The following is a 14870-nucleotide window of genomic DNA, read 5'->3' as shown; positions in this document are numbered from 1 at the left end:
TTGAACAGGCTGGGAATCCAGATTCCTTTTCTTGCCGTGCTCTTCATGTAAGAGGAATTAAAACAATTCTTAAAAAGGAAAATACCTTTTTAAACTGCTAGATTTTAATAAAAACTTTTTTTTTATGAAACAGAGAGAAATCCTAGGAAAGCTTCTTTTTGTATTTATAGGAAAAAGGGCTGTTTCTGGAAAGAATGTCACTTCAGGCATTTTAGCTCAGTTCCTGCTTTTTTTATTTGACGTCTAATGCAAAACCTTTAAGCAGATATAGCTTCATCCTGATAGAGCTACGAGTCTTGCTTGAAACTCCCTGTGATGGCATTATGAATCTGTTTGAATTTAGCTCTGCTGAGCCAGAGACTTTAGAAGCTTTAGGTGAGAGAGGTGGTTGGTGTTGGTCTGAGCAGAACAGAACAGATGAGCAGTGTTTCATTTCGGACTGTAGGGCCTGTCACAGATAAAGGCTAGCACCCAGGGTTTGGTAAAAAGGCCATTTAGTCCCAGCTTCAGGGAAAAGTGATGGCGGGCTGAACAGTTCAATGCTAAGATCTTTCCTGACTATATTTTTGGGTTCAAGGGAACTGTATAGGACCTAAGTCATGGCTGTTCTGACTGCAGTTAGGGATGCAATTGTCTCAGTAACCTTACAGACACTTACTGGATGCATGCATTGGTACAGATTCAAACAACTTTAAACTTTGTCATGAACTTCTTTGGAGTTCCTGTGTTCAGATCTATTGCTCTTTCTTGAATAGTTCTATCTAACTCCCCATGCTTGTAGCAAGAAAGTCAGATAGCTCAACCTTGGGCATATGAGGCCAGTGGGAACTGATCTGATTAATGACTGTGTCCCTCACCTATGTCCTTTAATGAAAGCAGGCATCTCGTTGTATGCATCCAGCAGAAGAGATGACTGCCTGGGCCGGCCCTACTCATCCATTTTGTGAATTCGTCTTTTCTGTTCTATTCTTAGTCAAAATGATGGAGAATAGGCAGATTCTCCTCCTCTTCCCAGTATTGTCTGCATTCATGATGCTTCAGTTGTTTGCTGCTTTCAGGTGATGTCCTCTGCACTGCTCTCTCAGTACTATTGTAAGGATAGCAAATATTTCCATATCCTTCATTAGAAGTCAAAGTCTGTAGCTTAGTATGCACTGGCAAATGAGATTTTTAAATCAAAGACAAACTGGGTCTGCCTGCCTTAATCACTGATCGGTTAACTTCATCAGCTCCCAAGTCACTGCTCTTGATAGCAGTGCCTCATGAAAGAGACAATGTTCATGGTCTTTGTGAATGTTTTAAGAGTTCACCGTGAATTTTCTTTGGCATTATTGCAAGGCATTATCTCTCTTTTAATCGTTACTTTACCTAGCCTTTCATATTTATTTGCTCTTATTGGCTTCTTCATGAGTAACTGGCTGGTGATAGTTACAATTTGCAGTAGGTCAACATGCCCATTTAAACTTTGGCAGCTATTTCGAGAACATTAGATTTTCTTGGTAAGTGTTTTAAACAACTGAAAGACCCTTGTGTATCATGGTGTCTCCTACCTGTCCTTATCCACTGGCTTCCAATCTACTACACTGATTTGTTTTTTTGATTGCTTTGTTCCCTTTTCATGTTCTAAGTCTATTACACATTCCTTATTGCTTCTCATTATCATTGCAGTCTCTTTAGGTTTGCTGGTGTTGACATGCTGGTGCTGTGCACTGATGTGATTAAAATACAAGGATTTGGAAGGAAAGCTTGTATGTGAAGGGCTTTTTAAAGTTTATAATTTTTAATAAAAACTACAGAAAATATGGAACAAATATTACACAGCCCTTTCTGTTTTGGTCTCTCTGAATCATGTTCTGCTTTGATTTTTCAGTTAACAGAGTTCTGTTAAAACTTGAATTATTTCTCCATTTCCACTCCCTTAATTACGGGCAGAAAATTCACCGCATTTATCAGCCTGGTTTTACCCATGCTTTATTAATCCAGATACGCTAATGCAAGCATTAACCTTTGGGGGCTTTTTACTAAATGTAGATATTTCACCCTCTCAGCAGCTTGATATTACTAAAGCAGAATCTTAGATATTTTTCACCTTAGCTTGTGTTTAACTGAAATCTCTTTCTAGTATGCACTGTTTCCTGGAGACGCTTTTTTTTTGTCTCTGTCTCTTCTGTAGTCTGTTTATGTATTACAGGATTGCTTGTGGTTTTCTAGATGTGCATATCTCTGAGATCGTCCCTCACTGTTATTTTGCCTTTGCTCTGTCTGTTTGTGATTTCAGTGGGCTTCTCTATGTCAAAAAAGTCTACTTTTAGAAGCAGAGCATTTTTAGACGCCTTGAAGGTACCCCCTCCTGTCTCAGGGAGGTGTAGTGACCACCACCACACACCTGCATGCCTCTAACTAGTTCCTTCATCAGCATCAATGTTTCCTTATTAGCATTTTGAAGCTCTTCAGCTCATGTAACATGAATTGCAACATTTGACTTGGTCAGTTCTGTTGGATCATTGATCAGCCAGAGAGCCTTCCATATATGAAGCAGATCCAGGATAAAAGTCCTTCTCTACCCTCCCTTTCTCTCTTCCTTGAGCCTCTGCCTCTACTGGCTTTTCTCTGGTGTACTACAATTCAAACCACTTCTTTCACATGGAAAAGAACATTAATAGTGAGTTGTTTGCTAAATTGTGGGAAAGCCTCTTGTGCTGTTTTTCAAGTCTGCTTTAAAGAATGAAATAGCCCTGCAAAAGCTGTACTAGAAGCTGAAAGCACATGTTCTGGATCTCCGTCAAAATGGTGCTCTCTTTTTTTTTTTTTCTCCTTTTTTTTTAAACTACTTTTTTTCGAAGTTAACCAAATTTGTCTTTGGGTTCTTGAATCACTCCATTGATTCAAGGAATAGTGGCTAGCTTAACAAAGATGCACCAAATAAGCTAGAATGATACCTGGGGCCCTGCACTGCGTGTCACCCATTCCATCAGTGCTTTTCTTTTCTTTTTGTTGGATATTATTTGTGTTTGTGTATGTATGACAATTTTTTTCTGGGTTTTGCAAATATTTATATGGTCTGATTTTTATAGTAATAAATTAATGTACTTGCCAACTTGTGTCAATTGGAGCAGAATGGTTTTTTCCCTTTACTCCTTAACAAATGCATAATCTTGTTTTGAAGCTTTCTAATGAAAGTGAATCCAGAATGATCCAAGCAGACTGTTCAATAGCCTGGCTCTCACAGAACATTCATTAATATTTAAATTATATTTTCTCTGCCTTGTATGGGAAAAATCAATTCCTACCTTCTTTATCTTATCCTGTATATACTTTTAAAGGCCATTTTAGGTCTCTCTCTAATCATCTCCTCCTCACACTGGATCTTGGCATGTGGTAATTATACTTCAGTCAATTATAAAAATAATATTCTGAATGCTTTCACTGGGCTTTGTGTCAGACAAATAAACCTTGATTCCATGTGCCAGATTGCACAGGACACTTATGAATAAAAGCAGCTTTTAACCCAGGCTTACTGTACAGTGCAGCTAATATCTATCCATTAAGTTCTACGAAGCAGAATTTGAGATGCGTGAGCATGCACTCAAATATTTTGGGGTGAAAGATAGACCCTTGTAATTTAAATTAGACATTTATGTGCCATTGTTTGGCACTACAGAAATGTGACCTCACATGACATCACAGGGTAAAAATCAATCTGACAGCAAGTGCCAACAAGCATGGATGCTGATCAGATTTTATCATGGGTTTCTTACAATGCATTTCAATCATAGGCTTATGTATTCTGGTTTTAATCATTCTTTACACTACAGCTACTAAAAAGAGTCTGATCTAACTGGGAAAGAAAGGGAACAAAGGAAGAGAAGTAGATTAGAAGGGAAATACCTCTTTCTCTGCTTTAAGTGATTTATGTGTACCAAGCTCTGCGAACAGAGCAAAACCAACCTGCTCTTTTTCAGGCATCAGCCTATTGCTTTAAAAGTTGGCAAGTACACCTGGAATGTTTACAGGAATGCTGAAACTCTCTGTTTCACTGAAATGTAAATCAATTGTACGATAGTGGGAGATTTATGATGGTGAATATATATGTTTAATGCTTAAATAAGTACCGAAGTTTATGAAGTACTGTATTATGACCCTGACTAACTTCACTTGTTTATAGTGTGTTTCTTCAGTGAGGAAAACATACACGAGTGTCTTTGGATAAGTGTTGTATGGTAGGAAATGATCAAAATGTAGGTACACAGGTAGAAAGTGAAATATTTGATGATCATTTGTCATGTATATAATTCAGCTGCTATTCATGACAGTGCTCAATTGAAGTGTAGATCTCCTAAGGAATGTAAATCTCCATTTGAACATCCAATTTATTATTATAATCTGTTTTAAGTCAGGAATACTCTTTAGCTTAAGAGGTCACTATCAGTTAAATTCTGTAACCACCTCATGTTGCATCACAGGTAAAATTAAAATGATTTTAAGGCAACTTTTTTAAAATTACCACCATTTCTATAGCTTTTTTTGTTGTTGGGTTTGGGGTTTTTTTTTTCAGTGTCTTCCTCTCATTTACTCAGAGCATTCAGTTTTGTTTCACAGCTGGGACCTCTGTTGCCTGCCACAAATTTCTTGTCTAAAGTATGAGTGATAGTTGCTATCTCCAGTTTAAGAGACAGGAAGAATTAGATTTGACAGCATCTGACATCCAGTTCTGCCCAAGTATAATGTCCTGCACAAGGCGGATAATTCAGCTCTGTTTCCCATTTAATTGAAATCATCAGCAATTCTAATTGGCCCAGTCCTAACATATTTAAGTCTACAAAATTGCAGGTGATTTTATTTTATTGAAAAACATGCTTGATTTTTTTTTTGACTACTGCATTTTCCAGTTGGACTTAACTTGTGCAAAGCCCCAAATCTAGTAATGACACTTTAAGATAACACAAACTTGCACTATTTGTTGCTTTATTATGGTGTGATGCAGAAGGCCTTGTTCAGGATTCCCTGATAGAGCACAGTTTGCTAGAATGTGAATTCATAGTGCAGAAGCTACATTGTACTAATTCCTCTGTGGACGTTCAGAGGAAACATTTACACCACGTACTTGAAATACGTGTGCTTTGGGTGCAACAAATCTGCAAGCGTCCACTTATCCTTGGATTGCTGTAGTGAATTGATTTCTTATGCCTCCTGCAGGTTCTGCAGTATATCCATGTCATGAAACTGTTGGGACAGAATTGTTTGAAATGTGCACATTCTGTTGGAAAACTGACCCATACCTCACACAGCTCTGTGTTTAAAAACCACAGCCAAAACCAAACGACAAAACCACAGAAAGCTGTATTGCTGAAAAGGAAGCACTTTGACTTTAAAGAGTCTGCTATGTGTGGCATTATGAACACTTCAAGCTTTGTGGCTGTTAGCACACACTGAGAAACTCTTTAGTTTTCAGAATTAGATCCCTGCAAATGGAAGTATTTAATTTTTTTACTTTTCAATATCTAATGTTTATGTTGTCAGTAGCTATATGCTAGTAAGAAAATTATGACAAATACAGAAATAAGCCTGGTTGGAAAATTTTATCTAAAAACATAGTTGAACAAAAAAGAGGTGAAATTTTGCAAAGGCGGCTGTTACTGATTTTTTTTGTTGTTGTTGTTTTTAATCTCTGTCTTATTTCTGGTTTAGTTCTCATGCTGATGGTAGGAACATAGCAGGAGACTGTATGTGCGTGCATGTGTGACCTGATCATTTGAACATGAGTTCCTGCGCCCAAAGGAAGAGACTTGCGTTTTCTATTAAGGACTTTTCTTTTCTTTTTTTTTCCCCCCCTTAAATTTTCCAGGCCAAACAAGCTCTAGGTCTAAAAGGCCTGTTTCTCAGAAATCCAAAGCAGGCCTCTCTGGACAGTCATGCTGCTGGTCAGCTCCATCGCAAACATTCCTTTAGCAGCCACATCTTGAGACGGACAGCCAGCGCACCCACCAAAAGCCAGAAGAAGAACAAGAAAGGCTTTCCTGAAATTGCTTTTGACACAAAAGACAACAGCTCTGAAGGGGCCAGTGAAGACCGTGAAGTGGAAGCTGCCTCACAGCCTCGCTTTGAGCAAGAGCCAGAAAGTCCTTCTCTGTCACCAGCTCCCAGAGATGGTGCCAGTGGGGAGGTACATGGCAAGGGGTTGAAAGGTAAGGCCCATAGTTCTCGTAAAGCCAAAAGCCACGGTTGTGCTCAAGGGGGTGCTGCTTTCAGTGAACCCATACAGAGGTCTAACAGGGTCCGGCTTCAGGAGCACCAGAGTGAGAAGCAAAGCGTCTTTGCACGCTGTGCCATCAACAGCTCTGGTAGGATTGGAGTGGCCACCAATTGCATGAAATGCATGATTGGTTCCAAAGAAAGCCCAGATCTAGAATGCAAGTGGAGTGACCATCCTACCAGGCCTATTGCTAAAGATATACTTCACCACGATCAGTATAGCAGTATAACTGGAGAAGAGAGGTTAGAGCTAAAAACCTGGGCTGTTAAAGGTCAGCCCAGGCGGCAATCAGATTTGCAGTCTTGCAGCAGCCCTGGAACTGCCGATGATCTAACAAGGAGCACCCAGTCTTTTGTGACCCCAGGGAAGAAAAATGTTGAATCTAAATGTCACGGAATAAAGGCTCATTCCCGGCAGCGGTGGCAGTGCCAATCAGGTGGCAAGTATGGAAGCACTGTCAACTTGGTCGCAGCCAGCAATGGCTCTATATCCTCCAACTCCAGCAGTCTAGAAAGCCTTGGAAGCCCAGAATTCCCCAAGCGCTGCTCTGAAACTTCTCGAAGGCAAGTGGGCACCCTACAGAGGGAAATGAATGCCTTGTTCGTTCAAAAATTGGAGGAAATTCGAAGTAAATCCCCTATATTCTTTACTGGTAAGACCAGATTTTCTTCACCTTTCTCCACCTTAGATCACATCATTGTCTCAGCTTCTGCATAGCATCTTTACTTAGAAGCTCCTGTATGTTGTTTTGCTACCAAGAGCTCTTTTTCTTTAGTTTTGGCAATGACAGAGAAAAAAGTCTGCATAAGTATTTTTATTTTATTTTTTCCTAGACGTGTCCGGTTTAGATTAGTCCTTTCCATGCCTAGCAAACCATCTGCCGTAGTAAAACTGTCAGTAGTCCATGAATGTTTGGATTGTTTGTTCAGGGTTTTTTGTTTCTTTTTTTTTTTTTTTTTTTTAGTGAATGTGGTATGATACTAAGTAAATTTTAAGATCCAAACCAGAGCATTAAGTAGGGAATGAATATGCAAAACCCATATTAACAAACAACATTTTCATTATCAGTATTTGTGTTTCACTTAGGGATATCCACATCAGAAATTATATCTAATGTGCACTCTGCTAACAATAAAACCAGGTCCTTCCTCAAAGAATTTGCAAAATTGCTGCCATCAGTTCAGGGATTACTGGATGGAATTCTCTGGTCTGGGTTATTTAGGGGATCACACTTTATGAACACAGCAGATCATCCTGGTCCTAAATGTATGAAAGCCCAGTATGCAAACATTTCTAGATGTGCTTAATTTTATGGATATGATTTGACTGTGACCTGAGGGCACAGTTGCGTAGTGTAAAAAGCAAGGTATGTGACCTGATGTTACTTGACATCAGCCAAGCTAGGTGGACTGTTAGCAGTTCCCAATTGCAAAGCAAAATGTGTCCATTGAAAGGACAGATGCTTAGGCTACAGCATTTTATAGTTGTTTCAAGCTAGGAATGTGTGTGTGAACGCTGGGATTGTGTGACTGTACCTTTACTCATGAACTGCATGACTGTAAAGATGGCAAATAGGAACAGAGGCAATCAAGGTACATGTTTCAATAAGGAAACTGCCTTTTTTTTCCTCCTGATTTGGCAGGGAGGGGAGGAAGGGAAGAGATTTTAACAAGATTTTCTCTGTTTCATAGAATTGTGAAGAGGAAGTAAAGAAATACAGCTTTTGTCTATGACTACAAGAGCTTCTCTTCAAATCCCTCCCCCTTCCCCTTAATTGTCCAAGGAATTTGGACATTGATGGTTACATTTTCAGGAACAGTTAAGTGATTTTGGTGCTACTCAAGATGTAATCCCTTTTTTTAGTAATACGTTCCGACTGCCCACCTATACTGGGCTTCTTTGAAAGCCTCATACAGAAATTTAAAATATTGTATTTGTTTATCAGTTTAATCTAGTCTACAATTTTGCTTTATTTCTCTTATATTATTCTTTTTTTACATCTTTCCAGTATCTGCTTTTAAGAAAATACCAGGACAATGGGAGGGGGAGAGAAGTAGTTTGCCAGTTCCCGTGACTTGAAGTTAATCCAAAGCAGCAGAACTCTTTCTATGCCTAAATTATTGGCATTAGGCTTTTCATAAGCGCTGAGTAGTGTGACATATGAAACCATTTCCCATTATCCGTGCCAGCTCCCCCGCCAGCCCCCCAAGTCACTAAATAAATATTGTGATATGCTTGAAATTTGATTAAATCCATCTGACTTCTCAAGCATGGAATCAGCAAACCTTTAAAATGGTGAAACAGTCAGTTGGACTGGATGCTGATGATCCAGTGACAAACACTGTTTGCACAAACAGCATGCTTTCCCCATCCGCCTGCTATTTTAGTGCCTTGGGCCAAGAAACCAAGGAAACCAATAACATTAGCCTAATATGGTTGCATTTCATAATTAACATTCTGTTGATAGGAAGTGCCACAAGGATGAGACAGGAAACTATAGTCTCCAGCTGCCCCCTTTATGGCAACGGCGTTACAGTTTCTCATATGGTGCCATGTAAGTGTGCCTTAATCTATGCTGATGGCCTAGCTGGATGGGGAGAAGGAGAGCTTGTTAGTTGGATCAGCTCTGGACTCCTCCCAATACTCCTCCAGATGCTGAAGAGTCTGCTGTGTTGTGAATGGTGGATTTTGCTTACGGGCACGTGTGCCTTCTTCCTTTTTAACACTCCCAACTACTGTAACATATGTAATAATGTACTGCAGGCCATCAGACAGCTGTCTCCATTGTTAAGCTGCTTGTCATTACACTGGATTGGAAATACTGATGCTGAAAGGAAAGGCCTAATATTTCTTTGGCATTTTTTGGTAATGTAGATGATTGTAGAATCATAGGATGGTTTTGGTTGGAAGGGACCTTTAAGATTATCTAGTTCCAACTGCGGTAGCAGTGGGAAAGGGCTTTGGAGAAGAGGAGGCTAGCTTCCATTCCCCAGTCCAGTGGAGTGCGTTTCTTGAACAATAGCAAAAATTGCCTTTTATTCTTCTATGACAAAATAATAATGGACTTAATACCTGTCCATTTATGGATTCCATTGAGTGCTCTGGTTGGTCAGAAATTCTTAGGATCCTACAAAAATGTGTGAATATTTCTGTCTGTTTCCCTTCCCTCCTTCAGCACTAATTTATCCTGTTATCTGCACCTGCCTTCCCTACATTAACTGGATTTTTCCTCTGTTCTGTCCTATTATTCTACATGCACACTCTCTCTCTAGTTAAGAACTGAAAGGACAAGCAAGTCAAAGGTAACTGTCTACTGAGTGTCACTGATTCAAGCACCTTGTTGCCTGTAGTCCTGGTTTTTGTTTGTTTCCTGCCTTATAATTATCTGCCCCTATATTGAGGTTGTTGTCTGGCTTAGTGGTGCTTTGGTAGTTCTCAAATGCATGTTTGCATTGTGGTTTGGAGATGTGGGAAATAGTCTTTGGCATGATTGCTTTGGCTCGTAGGGTACAGGTTATTGCAGATGGACGGAGTGTTTTCTTCAGGTAACTGGTGGCTGTAGTGATTCTGCAGAATTATACTGTCAGCCTGGTGTTCGTGAACCATGCATCTGTGTAGTTTTTTGGAGAAGAAATTACAAACTCCATTAGGAAAACAAAGTTACTCTGTTGAAAGCTTTTGTTTTGTATGCATACAGATCACTGTATTTGTAATCTGCTCCAGAAGTCCTGTGCTGTTTCTCTTCTGCGTAATTGATCATTGGGTTCCTATCTGTTGGTTGGGCAGTGGTGTTCTGATTATTATACATGTTCTGATTATGATGTGATATACTGATATGTTAGAGTGTGCTGGAAGGAAAGAAGAGAGCAATTCAAGTGGTGCTGGATGGTGGAGGAAGAAAAGTTAGTTTAGGAGACGGGATACAAGGATGCAAAAAAAAAAAAGATGGGTACAGTTGTTGTTTGAATAAGATAATCGGAAAAGTACTATGGTGCTACTATGCATGGACTGAGATTTTTTTGAAAGCAACAGGGCTTTTGGGCAGCTAAAACTGAGTAGAAAGTTTTGCTGCCTTTAGCCAGGCATTTGAAATCATAAGTTATTTTTAAAATCATGATTAATACATGCAACTACTACCTTAAAAACAAAATGATAACTCAGAAATAATAAATCTTCAGCTAAACTGCAATTTGTAATAGCTAATTAACCCTTTATCTCTGTTTTTTCTCGTTTCTTTCTTTTTCCTATCTTTTCATGTCTCCCAAGTAGATGTCTGCCATTTCTCAATACAGAGGTCAGTCACTTCTTTATGCAGCCTAGAAACTATCACTGAAGAGCCTGTTATTGCCAATGAAAACCATCATGCCAGCCTTTTCTTCCCTCTACCCGTTACTCCTTACAGTGATTCTGAAGAAGGGTCTGCGTCTGATCATTCCACTGAATCTCAATTGGAATTAAGCAGCACATCCAACCAGCCTCAAGAATCTCTACTCGCTAGAGAACAAAGAATTAATCTGGCTGCAGAAGACCAAGTGCAGATAGTCGCAAGAGCAATTGACACAAGCATAGTGGTCCAAGAAGATGAGAGGACAAGCATGGCAGGATATCTCAAAGAAGAAAATGGTTGGACTCAGGCATGCAGTAAAGCTGAAGATCAGTGCAGATTGGCAGGGCATCCTCAAAAAGCCTGGCTGGTAGCGGCACCAGGTAAGACTGCTGGCCAACCTGTTGAAAACTGCCAGAAGCAAAATGACCAACCAGGTCAAGTATTAACAGACATGAAAAGCACCATGGAAACTAAAGCCCAAAACCTTAGTGCAGCAGCTGTTCTGCCGCAGCAAAACAATGTGATTAACAGCACACAGAAAACTTTGCCACCAGATACTTTGCAGAAAGCCCAGGCTGCACAGGCTGTACCTGCTTCTGCATCTCAGACGAGCTCTTACATGTTAGTAAGAAGGTCAAAGAATGAAGGATTGAAGGTGTCAGACTCCTCAGCCTTAATAAAAATTCCAAGTAGCCTGTCTCCAGCAGCAGAAGTATACTTTGATGCCACTATTAATGACCGGATCTGGAGCAAGCTAGATTGCAGCAATCATCGTGACAGCATGTCTTCCTCTTCCAGCATGTCCTCCAATGACACTGTGATAGATCTCTCTCTGCCCAATCTAGCTCGCAAAAGCCTCCCAGATCTTGGCATCCGGCATGAAAATTTTGAGCCCCTTGCTATAAGAAAGGGTATGCGCCCACGATCTGCTACAACATCCGGTAACGAGATGCCAGTGGTGAGCAAGAGCAAATCCAATCCTAACCTGAGGTCTGGCCAGCTGCCAGCAGATGAATTGTGCCCCCGTCCTCTTGCCAGGAGTCCTCAAGATACATTCTCATCCATTCCTAGAAGGCATACCTGGAGCAGGCTGTACATGGAAAGCCTCAGACAGTCTTCTAACAAATCCAAAGCACAGGATATGGTTGGGAATAACCAGGCAAAATCCAAAAGTCTTGGAGACCTTACCTCTGATGATATTGTGTGCACTTTTGAAAGCAAATACCGTAGCATCAGCAGGAGTTTTGTCACTCGATCAATGCGGGAGCAGCGCCGCTCTTCAAGCCTGAGATCTTCGGTCAAGTCCCAGGATGAATTGACTGAGCAGCTAAAGAAGCTGACAGCCTTTCAGCAGGAAAATGATATAACTTCCCCTATCAGTCTTGATCCAACTGAATCTGAAGAGGAAGGGGAAAGCTTGGGACTCCTTCGCAGGTCTTCATCTCGCAGTCAGAGTCGGGTGCGGTACATTGCCAACAGGGCTAAGCAAGCTCAGGAGAGACAGCGGCTGCAAAGCCTAGGCCAGCTCAGCGGGAGTCCCATTGAGGAGAGAGGAAATCCAGAGGGAGCCTGCAGCGTTGCAAAAGCAGTTTGTATGGATATAGCTTCTCCTGCTGTGTTTACATCCCAGCCTAAGAACCAAACTGATTATAACACTGACACAGAAGTCTTCTTTATGCTGAAACTGTAATTCTGGGCAGCACTGATAAGGCAATGTTTACATTCCTGTCAAAACTTAGTGACCTGAGAGGCACAAAATATCCTCATATGGCTTGGTGCTTCCTGGCCTTCCCTTGAGTGGAAAGGTACTTAATATCATGACTCCAAAAGAATAGCTGAGTGTTAAATTTATCAGCAGTTTGTGGAAATGGAACAATCAAGTGAAATCGGAGATATGTTTTTACAGGATCAGACCTCCTTTATTTTTTAATTACACTTTTCCCAGCCTCAAATTTGGTCTCCTTTGTGTGTGACCACTTATTTGCATTTGCAGTTTGGTGTGAGCAAATCTCATGTTATTTACTAATTTCAGTAATTGCTTCATATAATAGGTAAACATTTATGCGATGTTAACGACAGCTAAGGTAAATTTTGCTCTTACAAATTGTGGATCCATGAAATGAGGCTGGATTTAAAATCATGCTCCCTGTTCTGTTTTATTTTTTGGAAAAGTTTGAGGCCTCTGAGGGTGTCTTCTCTGGGAAAATAAGTCAAAACTGCAGTGTAGTTGTTTCATCAATTAACAATGTAGTAGATAAAGTCCATCTTCCATCGTGGACCTGTTTATTTCAGTGAAAATCCGTATTGTCCCACTCTTTGAAGAACAACTCCCACTGTGTTCCAAAGCAATGCTTTTTTTAAACCAAGCTTGTTTATAAATATATATGTACATCTGTGTGTATGCAAATATATGTCTGCACATGTATGTACACATGCACACACTTAAACTGAACTGTGACTGTTCCTTGTCTCACAACATAATCTGTGGGAATGAGACAGGAGAAAGAAGGGAATTACTAAAACCAGACAGGAAATGTCTTCTGACTTTAATTCAGAAATGGCTAAAAAGCATGCTAGCTTTTCTTGAATACAGCACCATCCCTTCTTTATGGTATTTTAACAATGCTGCTGTACATAGCACTTTTTGGATGAATTTTACTATTTCTGTATTGCACTGCCATGCAAAATTTTCAATGGTATGTTTTAAAAAAAAAAAAGAGATATTTAATTTTTTAGATGGACATATTTAGAATTAAATACCCACCTAAACAGAATAATAATTTTTCCTCCTCATTTTTTTTTATTTTTTATTTTTAGGGATGTGCGTGTCCCCCCCCAGTTATTATGTCATTTATTATAGATGTACATTTTATCAGTGATGGAGAAAAATGTTTACTGAGATGCATTTTAAAGAGAAACAGAGGTTTAATTTTATTTCAGGCTACATAGAGTCCCTATTATTGAGAGGATATTTTGCTTTTGTTTGTAATGATTCTTTTGTGTATACTGCAAAATCTAAAAATTTGTTTGTAAAACCACCTTACACTACTAAAATAAATATATTTAACCTTCTAGCTGTTGACTCTTTAGCTATAACATAACTTTTTCTATGCTGTCTAGAAGTTTGTGGTATACAAACACGGTTAATTCTATCTGCCTTGTTTTAAAATTTCCTTAGTGGATAACATTTAATTTTGCTCTTTTTCAGAGTGGTAGCCATTTCAGATCCAGCTCAAATTTTCTCAGGTGCACCAAAAGACATGCAAGTATTGGTAGAGACAGGCATTCTATTGTTGTGTGATACACAGCATGTGGATTGTTTTGAAGCGATGTCTTTGGCAGCCAGTGATGGCTGTGTAGAAGAAAATTCTAGGGAAACTCATGTAATTAGTAGCCAAACAGACATAATCCAAGGACCTAATCTATTCTGTTACAGCTCTCCACGTAAGATAGATAGCCCTGTTTCATCACTGAGGTTGTTTAAAGTCTGCCTGAAAATAGTGCAGCAAAAATTTGCTCTTCACCTGTCTCATTCAAAAATACCTTCTCTTCCTGTCCCAGGAAAGTATGTGTTACTTAGTTCATACTCTCTCGTGGAAGGGTCATCAGCTTACTTGTGGAGTGCAGAGCTAGAAAGGAGTTCTTGGTTTCTGATTTTAGTAACGTTTGGCCACAAGCATTTAAACTCTGAGATATCAAAATATAAGGCTAACTGTAGTTAATGCTGTCATCGTGACATGGAGATAGGGGCTGGGAGGGCTTAAATTCTCTGATTAAATCTTTTCAAATTATCTTCAGTATGTTTTGTCTAAAAATATTCTCTCAGTTTTCCATCCTGGCTCAGATCTGCATTGCTTGTCTTCATAATTTGGATGAGAGGCCCTTGAGGTTTGTGCAACAAAAATTGGAACATGCACTGAAGTAACCCTACAATATCATTGCAGTCTCTGAAGGAAAAAAAGGTAAATCAGCAGCAGAATGTGTGATCTGCCAAGATTAGTCTCACATTGTGTCTTAACACAAAGCAAATTTCATTAACATTCTCTAGACGAAAAGTCACTCTGTAATACTTCAGTTTTGGACTGAAAAGCTGCAGGGAGTTGCTGCTTTTTTATCTTTAAAGCAAGAAAGTACATGCAACTTGACAGCTTTAGAACGTTAATGTTTAAAAGGCCTATTTGTGTCTTTTCAAAGACCAAGTTTCACAATCAGATTATTTTTATCTTTAATTGATTAAGCAATAATGTACCTCACAGAAGGCAGTATAGTGTAGCACTGCAAAACATTTCA

At 39.5% G+C, this 14870-nt stretch overlaps 1 protein-coding gene across 1 annotated transcript in view; it reads left to right on the top strand.

Annotated features, from left to right (window-relative positions):
- PLCH2 (phospholipase C eta 2) overlaps nucleotides 1–13652 on the top strand; it is a 116968-nt gene extending 103316 nt beyond the window's left edge. Inside the window, exons 23-24 of the mRNA XM_075773256.1 lie at nucleotides 5846–6185; nucleotides 10520–13652. Of these exons, the coding sequence (XP_075629371.1) occupies nucleotides 5846–6185; nucleotides 10520–12270 (2091 nt within the window). The 3' untranslated portion in view covers nucleotides 12271–13652. The remainder of the gene's footprint in view (nucleotides 1–5845; nucleotides 6186–10519) is intronic.
- Nucleotides 13653–14870: the final 1218 nt, after the last annotated feature.

Source organism: Balearica regulorum, chromosome 21 (assembly GCF_011004875.1).
Source record: "Balearica regulorum gibbericeps isolate bBalReg1 chromosome 21, bBalReg1.pri, whole genome shotgun sequence".
Classification (NCBI taxonomy): domain Eukaryota; kingdom Metazoa; phylum Chordata; class Aves; order Gruiformes; family Gruidae; genus Balearica; species Balearica regulorum.
Note: the sequence above shows the minus strand (reverse complement) of the source record. Positions and strands in the feature narration are given on the sequence as shown.